Source organism: Pristis pectinata, chromosome 6 (genome assembly GCF_009764475.1).
Source record: "Pristis pectinata isolate sPriPec2 chromosome 6, sPriPec2.1.pri, whole genome shotgun sequence".
In the NCBI taxonomy this organism is placed as follows: Eukaryota; Metazoa; Chordata; class Chondrichthyes; order Rhinopristiformes; family Pristidae; genus Pristis; species Pristis pectinata.
In genome coordinates this window covers 14,227,075-14,250,429 of record NC_067410.1, presented here as the reverse complement: position 1 = coordinate 14,250,429, position 23,355 = coordinate 14,227,075, and the positions used below count along the sequence as shown (strand labels likewise).

At 40.9% G+C, this 23,355-nt stretch overlaps 1 protein-coding gene across 1 annotated transcript; it reads left to right on the top strand.

Annotated features, from left to right (window-relative positions):
* The first annotated feature begins 735 nt into the window (after positions 1 to 735).
* LOC127571312 (SRSF protein kinase 2-like) lies at positions 736 to 23,053 on the top strand. Its single transcript, XM_052017584.1, has 11 exons — positions 736 to 870; positions 3,492 to 3,600; positions 4,805 to 4,892; positions 8,333 to 8,420; positions 9,586 to 9,692; positions 12,326 to 12,482; positions 13,061 to 13,161; positions 13,752 to 13,859; positions 15,585 to 15,654; positions 18,446 to 18,538; positions 22,845 to 23,053. The coding sequence occupies exons 1-11, from the start codon at positions 816 to 818 to the stop codon at positions 23,051 to 23,053; spliced, it is 1,185 nt and encodes a 394-aa protein (XP_051873544.1). The 5' UTR covers positions 736 to 815.
* Positions 23,054 to 23,355: the final 302 nt, after the last annotated feature.

Sequence of the window (23,355 nt, the reverse complement as noted above, 5' to 3'; positions counted from 1 at the left end):
TTGCTGAATGACTTTGAAATCTTGTAAAAGCACAAAATGAGGTAGTTTGAGGAAGAGCTTGATGATGTGATTCAGAGTTGGGGTGAGCGCAGTGCGGGCTTAGTGAAGGAGCTGAGGCTGGTGAACTGCAAATGTTAGTATTACATAATGTCCTTCAGACAGGAATGGAATGACTTAGGATATGTTATCAGCTCAAGTTGTTACCGAGGTGGGGTGGGTGTAATGTTCCGGCTCACCACCAGCTCCCTGCCGTTTATGAGAATGGGATGTTCTGGATGGTTGGCATTCCAGCTCAGAGGGCAGAATGCTCTTTCAGCCAAGACAGCAGAATGCAGTGGAATACAGTGCCACAAATGCTCCTTCAGACTGGAGAATAGAATGAATCTCCTGAACATCGATGCTCAACATAATTCATGTCTCCATAGACAGTACAAAGATGTGAAATATCATACATACACAAACTCCTGATTATCATTGTACTTTCTGTGTATTATCTTCTTTTATTGTGCAGCAGTTTGGTGATAATCCATGTTAAAAATATTAAATTGTATGTTAATCCTGCAGGCTTTATACAATGTAAGACCTTACTCCCACAATATTGTATTGTGTGTATGTTCTGTACAGCCAGAGATAGAGAACTGAATTCCAGCATCTCATCAGTCAGAATTCTGCACTGACATCATCCCCAGAATTCTGAACTAATTGCCTTGCAGAGTCTGTTTCTCCTCATGCGATCACTGAAGCATTGTCATTTGTAATTCCAATAAAAAGAACAAGAGGTTCTTAGCCAAGAACGCAGCGGTCAAATCGTCAATATGTCAATGCAGCTTGTTGAGGAGGGGGAGGAGGACCCAGCTGAATACTGCACTGGTGAGTCTCTTAAGTGTCATGAGCTTACAGGTTACAGACTTAGGTAATAACCACTTTTTTAAAAAGCACTTAGGGGTGGATTTCACTCTTGAACCAATGGTCTGTTAAAAGTAAATCCAGAAGGACTGACAACAGATCATGTGGTATTTTATTCTTCTTCTCTTCCCCATGTATGGGGCAAATTGATTCCCATACTGGCAGATGAATGTCATGGATTGGAAAACAGGAGACAACTTAATATGAAAATCAAAATAGCTGCAGATGCTGGAAATAAAAATAAAATGCTGGAAATACTCAGAACGAACAGAATGTCTCAGACATGAAATGTTAACTCTTTTTCTCTTTCTACAGATGCTGCCTGACCTTCTGAGAGTTTCCAGCATTTTATTTCAGACAACTTATCATCCCTGTGGACATTATAACAACATAAAAAAGCCTGTATAGGTCATGTGACCTCTTGACCATGTTCAATGCCATGACTGATCGCGTACTTCAAGACCATTCTCTGTCCTGATGTCTGATCCTTTGCTTTCCTTGGCATTCAAAAATCTATTCATCTCAGCTCTCAATATAGTTAATGACCCTGCATCCACAGACCTCTGAGGTAGAGAATTCCAGAGATGTACAACTTCTGAGGAAAGAAAATTCTCCTCGACCCAGTCCTAAATGACCTGCCCGTTATCCAGAGACAACACCTCCTAGTTTTCCAGCTGGAGCAAACAGCCCCCTGTCATCTACTCTCTCTGTCTTTCTCAGAATGTTGTACATCTCAAGGTATTGCTTCTCATTCTTCTAATATCCAGACAGTGTGGTCAATTATACTCACTCTTTGTAGAAGAATCCTCTCATCCCAGAAGTTAATCTAGTGAATGTATGCTAAATGATCTCCAAGGCAACTGCAACAATTTTTAGGTACAAAGACCAAAAATGCACTTAGTACTCCAGATCAGGTCTCAAGACCAAAGCCTTGTACAATCTCAACAAGACATCCTTACTTTTCTATTCCAATCCCTTTGCAATGGAAGCCCACATACCATTTGCCTTCCTGACCACTTGCTGCACCTGGATGTCTATTTTCTCTGTCTCATGAATCAGCACACTGTTTTCACTACATTATTGTTGATTTACATAGAGGCTTAATTTCCAGTGGGAGTCTTGCCTGTTAGGTGCCAGCATCTATGTCCTTCAGCACTTTCAATTGCTTACCCTCCTAGTTTGTGCCTCATTACATGTGTCTTAGTGAAGAGAGTTGGCCTATCCTTTGCACTATCTCAGCCTGAAGCTTCTAAAATATCATTAACAGCAACCTCCATTTAAAGAGAGCATTTAATGTTGTAAAATATCTTTACTGGAGAATTATCAAATAAAAATTGATGCTGGGCCAGATAAAGAGATATTAGGCAGACAATTGGGTTTTTGGGGCATCTTAAATGAGGAAAGAAAGTTAGAGAAGCAGAGTTGTTTAAGGAAGGAATTCGAAAGCTTAAGGTCTTAGCAGAGGTGGGGTTGCTTAGAGAAAAAATTCCAAAGCTTAGCAGCTGAAGGCATAGACACCAAAGGTGGAGTAATTACTGTCAATAATCATTCAAGAGGCCAGAAGTGCAGGTATCTCAGAAAGTTATTGGAATCAAGGACATTTCAAAGATAGGAAGTGGCAAACCCATAGAGGGATCTGAAAACAAGGTGAGAGAACTTTAAAACTGATGAGTTGCTTAAATGGGAGCCAATGCAGGTCATTAAACACAGGGATGATGGGTGAATGGGATGGTGAATGTTCGGACAGGAGCAGCAGAGCTTTTGGATGACTTCAAATTTATATCGAGTAGAACAAGGATTTGTTCTTCCATTAAAGCACAAGAGAAGCCAAGCAAGTTCTACTGTATTATTTATGAATTGTTAATCTTTCAGTCAATAAGTTTTAGGGTTGAAGGGACAAATGCACATTATACATTGCAACCTGCTGTGGTTTTCCTGCATTTTCTGTTTTTATGTCCACTATCATATAGGTAAGTTTAATTACTTTCTGTGAATTTTGTAAATATTTTTATAGTTGTATGTTCTAAATCTAATGCCCAGCAACAAATTCACGGTCTAGTTGAGTATGCAAAATGGCAACTGGCGAGAGTTGCTCATAAGCACATAATGTGACTTCATATTCCATTCTGCCTCTTAGTGTATTTATTTCTGTCAAATATTGATACTTGATTGAAGGTTCATTGCAATTGGTTTTACAATTGGTGGGATACAAACAGTACAGTCTATATTCAGTCAATGGCAATTTCCAATTTTAAAACAGGTTTGCCAGAAAATCTTTTGCTGATGTGTATGCAGTATATACTAGACACAACATTAAATAGAGAAAGCAGTCTTTTAAAAAGTATAATTGGTGGGTTGGGCACTTTTAACCCACACTTAGATCGATCGTAATAATTAGTTGCTGTGGTTCATGGTTCAACATTAGTAACAAATAAAATCATGTCATGAAAGTTAATTTAGGCATGCATCCATGAATTCATGTACATCCATATGTGAAGGAGAGATATCTATGCACAGGTTGCTTTAATGCTTTTCCTTGATAAATGCTGATTTAAGTCTGAAGAATGACAAATTTGCCTTTACAGGAGGTTACCATCCAGTGAAATTAGGGGACATATTTAATGGAAGATACCAAGTAATGAGAAAGTTGGGATGGGGCTTTTACTCCACAGTCTGGCTTTGTTGGGATCTGCTGTAAGTACCAATCTCATTCATATTGGCTGTAATAATGTAATCACTGCATCCCACATTCTTTTTCCAAAGTAGAAAACCAAGATAAATGATTACGGCCCACAGTACAAGGTACTATGTAGGATAAAAAGTAATAAAAGATATGATTGGATGATGCCAAACTTGGGCTTTGAAGCTCTGTAAGTTCTAGAGGAAGGAAAGACTTAGGGGTAGATCTTGACAATGTGATACAGTGTAAGATCATGAAGTTAGTTCACATGGGCATGCTGAACCATTGCGTGTTCTTAGGCTGGTGAATTGCTGATCAAAAAGATTCCTTTGAGCTGGATGGTTTCAGCCTCTTGAGCATTGATGCAGAATCACTTTCTTTCATGAAAAAGAGATAAACTACTCATGGCCAAAATCTCAGCCTTTGACTAATTCTGGTTTCATGGCATTTAATTAGTTGATACTGTTGATTTGCCAGATATCGGTAATGTCAGGAGGGAGATGTGGTAAATACTATGACTCCAAAAGCAGGTCAAAATCTGGAAATTGTGCAGAGATTGATTTACTCTCCACACATCACCAAAACTTTCCCACAAGGTACAAGTCAGGTGTGCGATGTGATGCCTGGATGAGTGCAACTTCAATAATACTCAGAAAGTTCAACACTGTTCAGAACAAAGCAGTCTTCTTGATTGGCACCCTATCTCCTACCCTCTGCATGAGTAGTGCATTATGGCTGCAGTGTGTACCATCTACTGAAGTTATTCGCTTATTCCAAGACTCACAACTTTTACTACCTAAAAGGGCAACACCCTCAGATTCTCCACTAAGTCACCTATATTCCCATTCTTTCATCCTTGCTGGATCTAAATCCTGGAATTTTCCACAAAACAGAACCTTCACTAGAAGGTAGCTCGCCACCACCTCAATGTGAATTAGAGAAGGGCAAGAATTGATGGTGGCAACTGCCTCTTATTAATAAATAAATAACAATGGTAGAATGTTGTTAGGTTTTCCCTTGTGGAAGCCTGACATTAATGCAGCATGAATATTACTTGCTGTTTATCAACCCATGCCCAGATGTTGTCCAGGTCTTGTTGCATATGGAATGGACAGGGTCATTGTATTAAGATAAACCTATAGCAAGTACTTTTGGACATATTTTACTTACACTAAAGATGCAAGATGAATGTGAGTTGTTTTGTGTTGCATCTAACAGAAAAAATAAATACGTGGCAGTGAAGGTGGCGAAGAGTGGAAAGGGGTTTACAGAGGCTGCCCAGGACGAGATCAGGCTTCTCAGATGTGTGAGTAACCTCTGACACAAGCGCTAAACAAATATGGAGACAGTTGAGGGTTCAAGTCCCATTCCAAAGGCAAAATCTAACGCTGTGCTGCTAGACTGGTGTCTTTCAAATGTGGCATTAATCAGAAGCACTGTCTTCCCTCTCAGGTAGCTTTAAAAGGTCCCAGAAGGACTATTTGAAGAAGAGCATGGAAATTCAATCTGGTATCCTGGCCTAATAGATTGTCTCATTGCAATTTGTAGGATCTTGCTGTGGACACATTGTGTGTCCCCTCCATTTCTTACATGCTTGTGCTTGGAATATATTTCATTGGCTGCACATGACTTAAGGACGTCCTGAAGTTATGAAAGGTTCTATTTAAATGTAAGATCTTCCTCTCTTTTAATTTAAAGAACCTGGCAGTTGAATGCCCCACTGTAGCTTGCTGGATGGCAAACAGGTCAGCTCCCTTCTTTAACCATACAGTTGGTGTGCTCTGCACATGTGAGGCAGAGTGGGTGAGCACAGGAGAGGAACGGAGAGGCCTCACACTGACTAATAGAGAATTAGAGTTCGCTTGGAAGCCCAGGAACAACATTCCATCTCTTCCCAACCCCACAAATTCAAATACTAAAACTTTCCTTCTTAGCAACCCTTGGAACCTCCTTTACACTGTTGGTTAGACTACTCAGTGCCTCGTGGAATGGATGGAAATACATACACCTCTACTCGTACCCTAAGGTTGCAGTTGGGGTCTGACTGTCTACATAGTGCTTGAATTTTCATATTTAAGCATCCTATTATTGGAAAAGGAAGAGAGGTGCCTCCTTAAGCTGATTTAAAACGGCATCTGGTAGGCCTTGTGGGGATGCCTCCCAGCTTTCAGCTTCCCAATTTTCTATCAGGAGGCAGGTGAAAATCACACCGTCCCTGTTGAGGCCCATGCTTGGCAACTTAGACGAGGCCATAAAGGATTAATGGCACCTAACCCGGCAGCCAACAAATTCACTACAGAGGCAGAGACAGTAAACAAGAGAGAAGAAACAAAAGAGATTGTTTTTAAACTCCCATTAATATCCAATATTGCTCAGTAGGAATGGAGTTTTTGTAGTCTGAGGAAAGAAATCCCAACATCTGCTCTCTTATCCACGAATATTGTTTCAGTCATTTGAATCAGACGTGCCTATTCCAACACAACAATGCCGACAGGAAGTTTAGAATGGTTTGGGCTACCTATGATATTAAGGCACCCTCCCCACCCCCCTTTCTAAAAGGTAGTGTCAAAACTTTGAACTACAATCCCTGCAACAATTGCCTTTTGCAGCACTTCATTGCAAACCACTCCTTGTTTCGATGTGTAATTCCTTAGACTTCCATATGTTAACACATGAAAAACCTTCTCAAAAGCTGTTCTTTCTAATAAGATTGTGACTGAGCAGAGCCTAGGTGTGACTTTCCCTTCAGATACTCTTTCAGCCTTTCTGGAGAGTTTTGGTATTACACTAAGCAAACACTCACTTCACCAGAGAAGGAAGAGAAATTGATGCACTCCCATTTGTGATATAATGCTGCTATAGATTACATTATTTTAGCCTGCATATCTTAAAGGGACTGCTGGAAGCCTCTGACAAAATGTCAGACAATGTTTTTACTTGTTAAGTTTTATGATTCTGTGGAGGCAGGAGCCAGCCTGAAATCGTGTCCTTCACATCATTTACTTCTGTTCCCCACCTCTTCCGTCAACCAGCTAACCTCCAGCTGTCTCGATATCTGAGCCAGCAAGAAGTACATGGAACTTAAAGGGTATTAAAAGCCCAATCAGCCAACTACTCTTTGCTGTGTCTGTACTTCATTCATCTCTTCCCATTCTATTGGGTAGGTTTGGATGGGTCAATCGCATTGGGATGTCCAGCTACCATCTGCAACACACCTACTTAATGACAATATCAATCCAATCTCAAGATAGCATGAGCCGATGATGAAACCCCCACTTGTCATACTGATGTATCATCTTTGTGGATGCAAGTTCAATTTCTTGGCCCCAGTACAATCAGACAAGGAGGAGGTTCCAAATAGCAAGTTGGTTTCTAATTTAAAGTATAGCAAATGTATGGAGAAGTTCAACGGTCTGGGCAGGGTGCTGTGGCAAAGGAAAGTACTCTGGATATTGAAAATCTGAAATAAAAATAGATAATACTGGAAGGTTGGGTGGAAGGAGAGGACGGAAGAAAGGAAAGTCTGTGATCCAGGAAGGAGAAGTTAAAAGATACAAAGGATGATTGTGCAAAGCAACAGAGAATGGTAATGGAACTAAACCCAACTGATGTGTCTAGAAAAACAGTAAATGTCGTTAACCTTTCTACAAAATTAAGGAAATACTATGAAATCTTGCAATCTCTCATCATAAGGGCCTTGCTGGCATTGCACTATATGTAACAATGCAACAATCCACTTCTGAGCCCACTATTTCCGAAAGGATTCTTTACTCTTCTCCTCCACACATTCCATTCAAAGGTTCTGAAGGAAATTGAACAAAGCTGTTCCAATATCTTCCCAGTTGGGATGCTTGAATCCCAGACAGTAAGGTAACTATGGAACCAGCTGATATCAGCAAAAGATTTATATTCCATTATTTTCTCCCACACCTCTGGCATGCTGGGTTCAATCCTGACCTTCTGTGCTTGGTTGTGTCAAGTTGTATTCCCTCATTTCTGTGGCCCCCTCACCCCTTCTCTTTCCCCTCCCCAGCCCTCACGACCTGCCCATCACCTCCTTCTGGTTCCCCACTTCCTTCCCTTTATTCCATGGTCTCCCGTCCTCTCCTATTGGATTCCTTTTTCTCGAGCGCTTTGCCTCTTCCACCTATCACCTCCCAGCTTGTGCTCCTCCCCCCACCATTTTTATTCCGGCTTCTGCCCTCTTCCTCTCCTGTCCTGATGAAGGGTCTCGACCCGAAACGTCGACTGTTTATTTCCTTCAGTAGATGCTGCCTGACCTGCTGAGTTCCTCCGTGTGTCACTCCAGATTACTGGATCTGCAGAATCTCTTGTGTCTCCCTATGACCGTGTGGGTTTCCTCTGGGTGCTCCAGTTTCCTCCCACATTCCAAAGATGTGTATGTTGGTAGGTTAATTGGCCACTGTAAATTGCCCTGACATTATAGGTGAGTGGTAGAATCTTGAGGGAATTGATGGGAATGCGGGAAGAATAAAATGGAATTAGTGTAAATGGGTGATTGATGTTGGCACGGACTCAGTGGGTTGAAGGGCCTGTTTCCAAGCTGTATGTTTCCATGATTCACTTTTAGAACATAGAACATTACAACACAGTACAGGCCCTTTAGCCCACATTGTTGTGCCGACATTTTATCCTGCTCTAATATCTAACCCTTCCCTCCCACGCAGTCCGCCATTTCTCTTTCATTCATGTTCTTTTTTCTTTAAAAAATATTTATTTTCTCAGGTGAGATGGAACAGCTCAAAGGATCCAGATAAGGAGCGAATTGTCCAGCTTTTAGATGATTTCATAATAGTTGGTCTGAATGGTGTTCGTATCCTTTAAGTCTACATCACCACTGATTTGTTTACAAAAAGGCATACTGGAAGATGAATTTAACTTGTGTATATTTGATGATAGCAGCAAAATGTTTTCTGCCTGAATAAGGAGTGTATAAGTTATCCAGACTTTGACCTCCTGGTCTCAGTTATGACACAGGTTTCCAAGTACTGTACAGATATGTCTTCGCAGGGAGGGAAATATGAGGATAGGATAATCCAGGCAGCTCTTGTGACCTTCTCTGCAAACCTTCACTAAATGGCAGGATCCGGAAACAGGCACCTGCTTATCTCTGATTGCACAGGATATATGATACCCAGATTTTTATGAATAAAGTCTGCAGACTATTTTGAATGTGATTACCTTAATAAGTGATTTGAGAATGATGTAATTTGAGATCAGAGAGTTTTATGTACAAGCTGAGTGGCAAGGGCATTTGACAATGTTGAATTTTTTATGAGTCGGTTTGAGGATGGTTTTTGAGACTATGGATATTCATTTATTGTACAATTAGTGTGGATTCAGGCCATATCAATAAATTAGTCATGTTTAGTAATGTTTAGTTTAAGCAGTATTAAATAGTCTCAAATTTGCATTAGCTTTCTTGCCTTCAGGGTTTAAAGTTTTCAATTTTAGCCTCATACCAGTTAATTAAATTCAGAAATGTATTTTTGCAAAGCAATGCCACTGAATAAATTGTTCTACAAAGAGCTGGCATGGCTTCGATGGGTCGAATGTCCTCCTTATGATTCTATTGTGTCTTTGTGATTCTATGATTCTCTTGAAGGAGTGTTGCAATTTTATGGATAAGATCCTGTAGATGACAGGTTAAACTGCAGTCCTGCCTATTCAGATAATGTGAACATGATTCAGAGAGGAGTACCTTGTGTCTTTGCCTTAGTTCTTAACATTGAGATCAAGTTTTGATTAATTTACTCTTCATTTCATTGGGATTTATAGAATTTTACAGTGTACAAAATATCTGCACTATGATTTCATAGTGGCAATCACAGAGATCCACAGTGTATCTAAAGTAATCTGAGATGTTTCCAAGTGATGCGATAAAACTCAACATGAATGGAAACCTTTTATATCTTCATAACTTCACTCATTATTGATCAGGTCTAGACTTTTTGTAACAACCTTAACTCCCTTGCCAGATGTGTGTTTGGTTACTGAACTACTAGGTAATCATCTTCATCACTGGATTATTAAATCCAATTGGCAGGGACTACCCATGCGTTGTGTCAAAAAGATCATTCAACAGGTAAGATTAATGACTGGTCCACAGGAACAAAAACACACACTGTGATCCTATTTCCAGGCACTGCTTGCTGTTTGCTGATCAAGGGGTCTGAACCTTGCCTGACATTTGGCCTTAATCCCTATTAATATTTTTAATGTGAGCTGTCCCCCAACTTGTGGGATTCAGCGTTCTGTGGCAAAACCAACTGCTCCTGGCTCCACAGGAATGATTTTTGATAAAGCTGCCCTCTGTTGTAGAGGCTGGTGCTTAGGTCACAACAATCACAGGATATTCCTGCCCCGCTCCTGATCCATTCATTGTCATCCACTCAAGTGTGATTGTGCTAGAGAGGGTGAAGAGGATTCACCAGGATGTTGCCTGGATTGGAGGACTTTAGTTATAAGGAAAGATTAGATTGGCTGGGCTTGTCTTCCCTGGAGCAAAGGGGGCTGCGGGTGACCTGACAGAGGTGTATAAAGTTACGAAGGCATAGATAGGGTAGGTAGTCAGAATCTTTTTCCCATGGTAGGGGTGTCAGAAACAAGAGGGTGTAGGTTTGAGGTGAGAGGGAGGAGGTTTAAAGGGATCTGAAGGATAAGTTTTTTTCTACACAGAGAGTGGTTGACATCAAAAACGCACTGCCAGAGGAAGAGGTGGAGGCATATATGCAATCACTATGTTTAAGAGACACTTAGATAGTCACTTGAATAAACATAGAACGGTTCAGTTCTAATGCAGGCAAATGGGCAAAAAGTTGTCAGGCAGAAGGTGGGCAAAAAGGTTGGCAAGAACATGATGGGCCTGTTTCTGTACTGTACAATTCTATGACTCTAAACTCTGGATGAGCTTTAAAGAAACTGGTATCAGTGGGTTTTTAATTGCCCTCAGGATATGAATAATGACATGTTTATTATTTATCTCCAGCCCGTCATTATTGCCCTGAGAAAGTACAGTAGTTTGTAGCAATCTAGTTACCTCTTATAACAATTTGTCATTATTGGGCAGATTTTGCAGACAGCGGAGAGTACATTTGTCGCACCCCCTGCCTCCACACTCCTTAGTGGCAGTTTGCAAAAATCCCTTGGCAACATAGGGAGGTAGGTTCTAAGTTGTGATTCTAGGGTTCTGATGTTGAAAGTGGCTTCCATGTCATAAGAGGGTTGGCCAAAACCAGCCCCAAGTTCTAAACAGGGAAAAAAATTGTCAGCTGGATCACAGCCCTGAGTTGGCCAGAGCTATCAAATCCTTTAAAAATGCTCTAATTATTCCTTAGGTATACAAAAACTTAAAAAAAACATATAAAGCTCCAGAAAATTCTTAAAAACTCTTAAGACCTTTGAAAATACCTTTCAACATTTCAAAATATCTAAATTAATAAGCAACTTAAGAATTTTCTTTAAGGTTTAATTACCTAGGAAGAAATCCATTTAAATTAATATATTCTTATCTGAGGCTCTCACAAGTGTCACCTGCTATTCAAGTCAAGGAGAGATATCCTTTGCACCTCCTCAGACCTGGTGTTGAATCCTCTGATGTGTTGATAAGGGTAGGCTACTAAGCCCAAGTTCCTTTACCCCTTCTGAACTCCATGAGGTCCAATGTTAGAGCAATACCTAAGCAGCAGCAGCCTGGCCAACGATTCATCCGTTTCACAAAACTACAGGACAGGAAACGCCAACAATTTTCCTGGCTCCGTGGCACAAAATCCAGGGTGATCTTTCATCTGGTACGGGACATTTTCAGATTTATTGGATTCAATGTCATTCACCATGGTTTGAGTGCAACTCATGAACTTTGTGTTCCTAGTCCAGTACTATATGGCCACTTCATCTGATAGTAATGCTTAACATCCATCTGAAGAAAGCCAAGGTATTTCCCCAGCATTGTGACAATTTTCTTCCCGCAGAAACAGACTGTTTGTAGGATCTTGCAGTATGCACGTATTCTGCTGCATTTCCCTTTAAAACAATAGTCACTGTACTTCAAAAGTTATTCCATGGTGGTGGGGAGCACTGGGACAATCTGATGATTTGGTAAGTAGGTGCTTCCTTTATCTTAACAGAGTTGTACTTATGTTTGCTGCCCCCTTCTCTTAGCCAGAATATAAGGAACAGATGCAGGAATAAGCTGTCTGGCCCTCAAGATTGCTCTACAATTCAATAAGATCATGATTGACACAGTATCTCAAGGCCACTATCCTGCCTGATTTCCATAGCCCTTGAAACCTTTAGTATCCAAAATTCTATGGATACCCAACAACTAAGTATCAGTATGCCTCTGAGAAAGAGAATTCTGAATAAAATAAGGTTCTCCTTTGCTCAGACGTAAATGCCTGAACATTTATCCTGAGACCATGCTCCCTAGTAGCAAGCTCTCCAGCGTCTATTTGGTCAATCTTTTTCAGTGAGCCACTTCTAATTCTTCTAAATGAATATAGGCCAATCTTATTCAGATTTACAGCCAGAGAACAGTATCTGACAGAGGGAATCTAAAATAAGAAGAAAAATATATGTCAGTGTTGTTAAATTTGATGACTCTGCTCTTTGGCCAGAGTGCCTCACATCTGATAACAGTTTGGCTGATCATTCAGTTCTAACTTTTGAAGCAGTTTAAATGCTCTGACTGAAAGGCTGCTTTCTCTCCTCACATGATAGGTTCTTCAAGGGTTGAACTATCTGCATACTAAGTGCAAGATTCTGCACACGGATATCAAACCAGATAACATTCTCTTATGTGTCAACCAGAAGTATCTCAATCGATTAGCTATCTCCATGCAACAAGGAGCAGAAGAAGGAGCACTGAGTCTAACAGGTAGTGAAAGGCAGGAAAATTTACAATATTCTAATTTTCTAAAGACATGCCTCAGCCAAAGATCCCAACAGCACAAAATGCTTCTTCCTAATCCTTTATACAGGGACATTATCCCTCCCTTGATGAAGATAACCCAAAGATGGTCATTATCACATTGCTGTTGCAGGAGCTTGCTGAATGCATTTCCCTCCTGCACTTCCTGGATTAAACAGAAAGTACACTTAAGTGTATTTTAGTGGTTGTAAGGTGTTTTGGGATGTCCTGGGATCATCCAAGAGGCAAAAAAAAATGCAGATTAGTCTGTCTTTCTCTCTTCCACTCCCTTCCGTCCTTCCTTCCTTTGACCTTATAGAATCTGGCATTCCACAAATAAGGAATTTCTAGTGTTTTTCTTACAATTGTTTATTTAATACTGGTGCAGTGGTCAAAATTCCATCATCCATAAACCAACATTATCAAAACTCTTATTCCTACCTTTCCCAAAGCCCAGGGACATCACAACACTGGTAAGAAATATGCTAACTATGACCAGAGATTTTGTTTATCTCCTTTGAGCTGATTTTTGTTATTATTCTCAGGGGAAATTAACACAGAACGATCACTCCTGAACCCTTTGGATCCTAAATATGCTGAAGAAATAAGCATAAAAATTGTGGACCTGGGAAGTGGCTGCTGGACGGTGAGTTCCATTCGGTCATGGAAAGATGGGATGTAATGTTGCTGAGATGGTCTTCACATGGAATGCTTGAATATTGGGTTTTATAATTGGGTGGGTACAAAGTCTCAGCAAAGAAACTTCCCTCTGAGTCTAGCCTAAAATCTCACCCATATCCCTCACATGCCAGCTCCCTGAAGGATCACCCCTTATTCCTAGAATAAATGATGTTCTCTTCTCCCTTGCTGATGGAGTGAAGTATATACCTTTTCAATGTGGCTGAAAATCATTCAGCAATTGAGTGCCTTTCAATTGCCATCATTTGGGGACAATGTGACTTTGGGAGAAATTTCTTGTGGCTTCATATTAAATAGCCATGCAATATCTTTTCATTTGACCCACACATATGTGATAATAAAGTATAATCAGATTCAGTTATCTTTTATGCGGTAAACAATGTGAAACTATTTACATGAAGCTAAAATCACGGCATTCATCATTCTGCAATGAATCACAGCAATGATTTTGAACTTCACAGAAAACCTTGTTTTGCCTTTCTCAAATTAACCATCTCTATAATATTATACATCCTTCCTCCCTTACCTTGGTTCCAGTTCAAACATGTTACAGAAAAGATCCAGACGAGACCATACCGTGCACTGGAGACCATCCTCGGAGCTGGTTATGGCCCTCCTGCTGACATCTGGAGCACAGCCTGTGTGGTAACAGATATTGCAATGCTTCCAATTTTACACTATCCTACCATTTCTCCAAAGCTGCTCATTACTTTGCAATTTAAGTGAGATTATTGCATTATAAATTATATGGGTTGGTAATCCAATGGCCATACTGGTTGTCTGAGAGCTTTTCTACACTAATATGTTCAGTGAACTCATAGAGCGGCAGGTCAGCATCTCGCAGAGTGACAGCCTGTGTACAACATGTGTGTAATACTCATTAAATCTTCATGATTTATTTAAGTCAGGATTGTTCCCACAGCAACTGGCATGCCAAATGCAATATCCCATTTGGAATGTGTACAGTATGTTTCCACACCAACCCAAGGATGTAAAGTCTGTGCATTCAGATGTGGCCTGAAAGACAGGTGTTGAATGGAGGCAAAGCACTTTCTCACAAGCAGATTGGAGTATAGGCTGGGGTACAGGTGAATTTAAGCTGATTGCTTTCACTGACTTCATCGTGATGAGTTCAGTGTGGTATTAACAGATTAGTGAGAAATTTCTCCTTAGGTTCTGGAGTGGAAAGGGATGTAGTAAGTGCTAAGATCTAATGTGAGGGGAGAATTAATGAAGAATATTAGAGAAAGGGAAATAACATTGGAAAATGTTTATTACATTTACACTTAGTTTTTATGCGTCACATTTGGACATAACATTATCCAATCCATCATATTTCTATAACCCAGTATCTGGAGGCCTAGACTATTGATCTAGATTCATGAGGTCAAATATCACCATGGTAGCTGAGAAATTAAATAAATCTGGCCATGAAACAACGATTTTTTAAAAAATCTTTTGATTCACTGATGCCCTTTAGGGAAGGAAACATGCAACTTCAAGTCACAGGGAGGTTCTGCACGGAAACAGGCTCTTTGGCCTCCAAAGTCCATGCACAAAATCAAGCACCCATCTTAACAATGATCCTACCCTGACCCATCCTATTTCCCAATATTCCCATCAACTCCCCCAGATCTACCACTCACCAACACACTGGGGGCAATTTATAGTGGCCAATTCACCTAACAACCTGTGCACAGTCACAAAGAATAGGCTAACTCCACACGGACAGCACCAGAGGTTGCAGGAGCTGTGAGGCAGCAGCTCTACCAGCTGCACGACAATACTGCCTCCTCTTGACCTTTAAGTGATTATGTTACTGCTAATATGTGGTTGATTCTTAACTGCCCTCTGAAATACCTTCGTAAACCTCAGGGGCCATTAGAGATGTGATAAATCCTGTGCTTATCTGCAACATCCACATTCTATGAATGAATAACTAAAAGCTATGCATTGATGGTAAATAGAGCCTCTCAAACTGAGCATGGTTCCATGACTTTGAAAAGTACTGTCTGCCTCTGTTGCACTTGACATGGATACCTAAGGTGAGAAAGAGGGACTTGAAGCTCACAGCTCTCCACGTTTGCCTCCTCTCTGTCATCTTCTAGACAAGCCCAATTTGAGTAAACATGCAGCAAGAATCACTCCACTGTGGAGCAGGTCTCTGAAACAGAATACTCTAAAATTCAGGAAAGGAAGGAGAATTCACTGACTTTGATCCTGCAAGCACTGCCTGTTAATATTTCTGTGCAGTATTAGGGTTCTCAGAGCTCTGTTACCTTCAATGTTTTACTGAATGTGATTGCTTTATGTATTTCACGCTCAATCCTTCAAAAAGGAAATAGTATCTGCCTCTTTTTATATACACAGGCATTCGAGTTGGCAACAGGTGAATACCTGTTTGACCCTCGACCTGGAAAGACCTTCTCCCAAGATGAGGGTAAGGGAGCATCTTTTAATCAAGATTAGATGGGAACATTGACCCAGTTAAGTATATTCTCTAATAGACTCCCTTCCTCTCAGTCAATCAGTATAAGTGTATCCAATCTAAGAAACACAAGGACAAAAGAATATGAGTAGAACAGGAACAACATTGGACTTTTTCAGCCTGTGTCATCATTCCCTGCCCAAACCCTATATCCTATGATTTCCCTTGGTGTTTCAATCTAGGCCTTAAACATGTTGAGTCCAGGTGAAGGGTCTCAACTCAAAATGTCAACTGTCCACTTCCCTCCATGTCCATTGCCTGACACACTGAGTTCCTCCAGCGCTTTGTGTGTTGCTTAAACGTGCTCATTTTTAAGCATCCATGTGCCACTGGGGTAGAGAATTCAAAAGATTTGCAATCCTCTAAATAAGGAAATTTCTCCATATCTCAGTTCTAGATGCTGACCCCTTTTCCCCAGACTATGCCCCTCCCCCCTTCCCCCATTATGTCAGACAACCTTCACTTGGACCACCCACTCAGAACTGTCGGCTGTTCCCTAGGTAACCGTGTGGGTTCAGGACTCCCGAGAGAAGGCAGGGTCCTGAACTGCGCACAGCTAATTGACCCTGATACAACTGCACTCTGCCATCAGACTATTCCTGGAGCAGGGGAGGGGGCTGTGGAGTTCACAAGGCATACACAGATTTCCCAGCATTTAGTTTTTTAAATCTCCCCACTAAACCTGCACCAGGTTAACCAATCGACTTTAACAGAAAATACCGGATGTTGAGTGTAAGTACAAGCTAATTGCCCATTTTTATTTAATTGGGTTGATTAAAATGGATTTAATTGTTTTACAGTGTTTTTAATTTTTCTGAATATTTTAAACATTGTTAAGCATTTTAATAGTTTTTGATGGTATTTTTAATTTTTTTTTACTTTGAATTTCGGTGCATGTCAGAGATACCCACAGAAATTCAATATCTTGACAGCATTGACAGCAGGGTGGGGCTCAACTGTTTCTCAAAGCAACTCTGGGGGTAGGGTCTGTCAGTTTTGATCCCTACACAGAGCCTTGTCAATCAACTGGGCGCTAACTTCACAGCAGAAGATTGCACTTCGAGGCACATTGCAAGTAAGAGTGTGACCAGCAAGTTCTGGCATTTTACCAGTCAGCAGAGTATCTGAGCCCTTATATTTCTCAATGAGATTATGTTTTAGCCTTCCATCAGGCCTATATTAATCAATCTTTTCTCATAGGACCACCTCCTCACCTCTCACTTAAACAAAATAAGTAACTTCCATATTCCTATATATTTCCTAACAACATAGAGAGGACCTTCAGCCCATTGAATCGATTTTGGCTCACAGGGCACTCCCATTCCCCCACTAATTTTCCCTGTAATCTATTCTCCCCACATTCCCATCAATCTACCTACGTAATACTGTAGTCAGGTTGACTTATTTGCAGTTTTAGTTTCCCTGAGAAAGGACATTTGTTCCGTCTTCAATCTCTATCTTACTATCTGTTTATCTCAGTCTGTTAAACCATTTGATCTTTCTGTATTACTTTCTGCCCACCACGTTTTTTTATTACTGATTCAGTGTGGATCATATTTTCAGCATAGAAGGAGGCCATTTGATCCATCATGTCTATGTCAGCCTGAAAGGAGCAATTTAGGCCAATCCCACTGCCCATTTCTTGATGCACAAGTCTGTAGATTATAGCATTTCCAATGGTCATCAACATACTTGTTAAATGTGATGAGGGTTTCTGCCTCCACTACCCTTGCAGGTAGTGAGTTCCAGACTCTCGCCACACTTTTTGATAAAAAATTTCCTGATCTCCCCTCTCATCCTTCTACCAGTTACAAGAAATCTAATAGATATTCTCTGTGTTTATCTGTTTCTCTTGCTCACCGTCGCTCACCCAGCACTTCCTCAGACATTTTTTGTCTGGTGTCCATTTCTCACTCTGCTCATTCTCCCCGTCAATTTGTTTGTCACAGCTTCTCTTTGTTTCTGTGTCAGCAACTAAACCTCCTGGTGCTGGGCCCAAGGCTTTATAGTGCAGTCTCTGTGGGAGGGAGGGTGGAGTTTGGGTTCGAACCTGATTCATGCATACTCCATTTTATTCCAGCCTGTTGGATATCTCAGCACATTTGTAGACAGCATTTTTCTCTTATTGATGCTTGACATGAAGGCCATATGTAATCTATTGCCTGACCAAAATTAGGCGAAGAAAGCATTAGGGGACATTACTAATGGTTGATATTTTAGAAAGGTGTCACCAAAAATTGCTTCCCTTCTTCAACAAGGCACTTCAGGTCACACAGACATAGAAATATATTATACAATGGGAGGCCATTCAGCCCATTGACTCTGATGAGCCAGCATTGATAGCCAATGTTCCAAAGCATTTAAGGTAACCTGAGTGTGTGAATTTACTCAAAGATAGGGGGCACAGCCACTACAAGAGCAAAGACTCCCAGTTGTCTCAAATTCACAAAACTCTTCCAGGGTCTAAGCGGAAATTTTAGTCCCTAGTCTCTTTCACATTCATACCTACTTCATTTTTTTGCATGCATTCACTGTCAAGGCCCATTACAATGTTTTGAGTCAAGTTAACTCTGACTACTTTAATTCTGCAAATGGATTTTAATGCATTTGTGTCACTCCAGAGAACCTATTTGTGCTGTACTTATATAGATAGGTTAACCTTGGTTTCAGATTTTCGGTGATGCCAAAACAAAGTCTTTTGTCTTTCTTTACTTATTCTTCCTCTTGCTCTTCTCCATAACAGACCACATTGCACATATTATTGAGCTGCTTGGGAGAATTCCTTTGAAGTGTGCACTATCTGGGAAGTATTCCAAAGATTTGTTCAACCGTAAAGGTAATGTAATAAATCATATGAATTCTAAACTCAATCAAATGCGAGCTATTATCTGCACTGCAAGCCTTCAAAATTGTCACTTAAAGCTTGATAGATCAGTGCACTGTTTAGTCAGACTATACCTTTGTTTAATTTATTTTCCAGGATCTGAGCATTGCTGACAAAGCCAGCTTTTATTGTCCATCCCTGTCTGCTCTGGAAAAGGTCGTTGTGGGCTGCCTTCTTGAACTGCTGCAGTCCTAAGCCAAAAGCTACCTTCACTCACCTCATGCACACACACTTTCAGCACAGGCTACTTAAACTCAATTCCTGCAATTCTGGCCAGTTTTTCCTCTCCTTACCTCAATGTCAGTGAAATCAATTCTAAAGCCTCAGTGCTACATCAGGTATAATAGGCTACTGAGCACAGACCAAGGATCATAGCGGGGAGCCATTCGGTTCAACATGTCCATGCTAGCCAAAGAGGGACTATTCTGATTAATCCTACTTCCCACCCCTTGGTCGGTGGCTTTGTAGGTTATGCCACTTCAAGTGCTCATTCATGTACTTTATAAGTGCAGTGATGGTTTCTGCCTTCATTCATTTTTCTAGTGAGTTTCATACTTCCTCTGTATGAAAAGATTTCTCATCTCCCCTCTAATTGTTTTACTTTAAATTTGACTTTACCTGCAGGAAGGACTTTACCTGTCCTTCCTATCCATTTTATCTAAGCCCCTCAGAACATTATACACCTCAATTTAATCTACATTCAGCCTCCTCTGTTTCAAAGAAAACAAACTCAGGCTTTCCAATACTTCCTCAAAGCTAAGCTTCTCCAGTCCTGACAACAAACTTGTAAATCTCCTGTGTAGCCTCTTTCTTCCTAGAATGTGGAGCTCATTACCTCTCCATATCATGGCATTTTCTTTTTATGTAGAGCTGTAAATCTCACCCAGTGGAAGGTTTACACTTCAATTCCCCAAGGAGTCATGAAACTTCCCACTTGTCACTTGCAATTCCAGGGATACTTGTCCTTATTTTTCTCTTTTTTTTCAGTTCTAGTCCTGCGACAACAGTCGCTGGGATTCATTTAACCTTGTTATCCATTCTTTATTACTACAATGGTAATAACCAAACCATTTTGTACCTGCTTGCATCAACAGCAGAGCCCTTTGAATAACACCTCACTTCAAGAATGACACCTCTGACATTATAGCCCTTGCTCAGTACTACAAGGGTGTGACAGCTTAGTTTTATATGTGACATCTCCTTGTTAGGGCAAGTTGCAGTATATGAAAAGTGTAACAGCCATAGTTTTACCAGCAACATTTCTGCCAAGAATTACTATCTTATTAAGGTTATTCTTACAGCTACATGATGCTGTTTGCTCACATAACCAGTTTGTCTGCTTAAGTTTATAAGATATTTATGTCATCCAGTAACTCACTATATGCTTAATCAATGTGATAGGAGGATCCCCATGTGAACTTCCCTTCCTTTACTTGCTTTGAGGCAGCACTTCATGATACATCATCATCCACCTTCTGGAGGTTAATGAACGTCACAAAGTGCGAATTAGTGTGACAATTTTCTGCAAATGTTTTGGGTTGTGAAGCCTACAGGCTCCCACAGCTATCTGTCTCATGAAAGGACTACATTCCATTCTCCTAGTTCCTTCATCCCTGTCGCATTTGTTCCAATGATGAGACTTTCCACAGAGGTGCCTTGGATATGTCTTCCTTCCTGAACCATCACTTCCCCTCCACTATATTTAACAGGGCCCTTGATTACTTCTTACCTGTTTCCCAGAATTCTGTTCTCACCCCCTCTTTTTCTGGTCAGAGCAAGAGTCAAAATCCTTCAGTCCTCACTTTCCACCCCACAATAGACCATTCTTTGCAATTTCCATCACCTTCAACAAGATTCCTCCAACAGACACATCTTTTCCTCTCCTTCCCTTTCAGCATTTTGAAGGGACCGTTCCTTTGCGACGCCCTGGTCCACTCTTCCACCACCACCAATCACTCTCCTTATGCCACTTTTCCATGTGACAGCAGGAGATGTAACACTTGTCCTTTCACCTTCTCCCTTCCTTGCATCCAGGTTCCCAAACATTCCTCCCAAGTGAATCAGCAACTCAGTTCACTTCTTCCAGTCTAGTGTATTAAATCTGGTGGTAATGATGTAGTCTCCGCCATATTAGAGAAACCAAACGTAGATTCGGTGACCACTTTGTGGAGCACCTGCATTCAGTCCACAGGGATGACCTTGACCTTCCTTTGCCTGCCGTTTTAATTCTCCATGCCACTTCCATTCTGACTTATTTGCCTGTTGTCTCCTTCAATGTTATAACGAGACAATTGGTTTTGAGGAACAGTAACTCATCTTCCATGTGGGAGCTTCTGGAGTCAATTTTGAATTCTACAATATCAGGGAATTTGGTTTCTCTGTCTGCATCAGAACTGACCTGGTCAATTATCTGTAATAGTGGCTCAGTTTTTCTCTCTCCATTAGTACAGTGTGACCTGCTGTGCATGCAATAGATCAACAGTTACATTCTTTTATCTATGTTCTTAGTCTCTAATTGCCCTCATTTCAAAGCTTCAATGAACAAAGGACCACGATCTCTCTTCCTAACTTCCCCCATTAACCCATCAATTGGATGACCTCATTTACAGTCTATCCCCAAGGCAACACTGGCCTCATCCTATCAGCGATTTTCCCTTTGTCCTATGCTTCCCTTCCCTCTCCCACCATCCTTGCAACATTATATTTCCTCCCTCCCACTCTGACAAACATTTGAACTGAAATATTAACTCTTGTTTCTCTTTCCCCAGATGCTCCCTGGGTGTCCCTAACATTTACTGCTTTTATTTAGGAAGGAAGTAGAGCTACTAAATATTCACACACAATCACCCAGAGCTAGAGACAACCCTGTGAAAAATTGACTGAATTTGCTTCTGGAGAATATCCAACATTGTTCCTTTGTTTAAGAAGGGCAATAGGGACAAACCAGGAAATTATAGGCTGGTGAGCCTTTCATCAGTGGTCGGGAAGTTATTGGAGAAGATTCTTAGGTATAGGAATTACACAAATCTGGAACAGCACGGACTTATTAGGCATGGTCAGTGTGGCTGTGTGCAGGGGGGGTCATGTCTTACGTGACTGAGATTTTTGATGACCGTAGGACAGTGGATGTTGTCTACGGGGACTTTAATAAAGCATTTGACAAGGTCCTTCATGGTAGGCTGATACAGAAGATTAAGTCAAATGGGATCCATGGTAACTTGGTTCATTGGATCCAAAATTGGCTTGGCCGTAGAAGACAGATGGTGGAGGGTTGTTAGTCTGACTGGAGGTCTGTGACCAGTGGTGTTCTGCAGGAATGGTGCTGGGACCTCTGTTGTTCGTGATATGTATAAATGATTTGGATGAAAATGTGGGAGGTATGATTGTTAAGTTTGCAGATGACATGAATTGGTGGAGTTTAGGATAGTGAGGAAGGTTGTCAAAGGATACAGCAGGATATAGATCAGTTGGAAATTTGGATGGAGAAATGGCAGAGTTTAGGAACATTGATGTACAAGGAATCTTGTAGTCCAAGTCCATAGCTCCCAGAGGGTGGTAAAGAAGGTAAATGGTATACTTGTCTTTATCAGTTGAGGCATTGAGTATAAAAGTTGGCAAGTCACATTGCAGCTGTATGAAACTTCGGTTAGGCCACATGTGGAATATTGTATGCAATTCTGATTATAGACTAACAACTCCTCCACATTTACAGGAAGGATGTGGAGGCTTTGGAGAGGATGCAGAAGAGGTTCACCAGGATGTTGCCTGGATTAGCTATTATAGCTATTAGCTATTACCTTATAGCTATAAGAAGATGTTGGACAAACTTGGATTGTTTTCTCCTAAGCATCGGAAGCTGAGATGTGACCTGGTAGAAGTATATAAAATTATGAGAGACACAGACAGGATAGATAGTCAGTGCTTTTTCCCTGTACACAAATGTCAAATACTAAAGGGCACTGATTCAAGGTGAGAGGGGGAAAGTTTAAAGGAGATTTGCAAGGCAAGATCTTTTACAGAGCGAGTGGTAGGTGCCTGGAATGTGCTGCCAGGGGAGGTGGTGAAAGCAGATACAATATCGAAGTTTAAGAGGCATTTAGGCAGGTACACGTACAGGCAAGGAATGGTGGGCTATAGACCAGGTGCAGGCAGTTGGGATTAGTTTAAATTGGCATCATGGTCAGCACAGACTTTGTGGGTCAAAGGGCCTGTTCTTGTGCTGTACTGTTCTATATTCTATGTACGTTTCTATCTTCAGGTGAGCTACGTCATATCAAGACACTAAGACCTTGGGGATTGTATGATGTTCTCATCGAGAAATATGACTTCCCATTGGCTGACGCAGCTCTGTTTTCAGACTTCCTTCATCAAATGCTGAGCTTTATACCAGAGAAACGGGCAACTGCAGAACACTGCCTCCAACACCCATGGCTGAGAAATGAGGTCGCTAATGACTCTTTCAGCTAGATTTCTATTATCCATTATAATGGAGGTATTGCTTCCTAGATAATAGAGATTGATAGATAATTAGGAGTCCTAGAATCTGGCTTGATATGTTGTGTACAGAAGTATGTAAATCAATGGAATAAAGTCGTACTGTAAATGCAATTTCATAATCAAACATAAATGAGAATTTTTTGCAAAAAGCACCCTAGGCAAATGTCTCATTCAAGGCTTGGACCTGTGAGCATTCTGTGGAAAGATTGGATTGCAGCTGATAGCTGTTCCCCTAAACAGGAGTACAGCTTTGGTTCCTCATGCCTGCTCCA

Bases quoted from the DNA above. Each gene is read 5' to 3' on its own strand.
- LOC127571312 (XM_052017584.1), top strand. From the start codon at position 816: ATGTCAATGCAGCTTGTTGAGGAGGGGGAGGAGGACCCAGCTGAATAC. The intron at 871-3,491 runs GTGAGTCTCTTA...TTGCCTTTACAG, and splicing joins CCCAGCTGAATACTGCACTG to GAGGTTACCATCCAGTGAAA. The intron at 3,601-4,804 runs GTAAGTACCAAT...TGCATCTAACAG, and splicing joins TGGCTTTGTTGGGATCTGCT to AAAAAATAAATACGTGGCAG.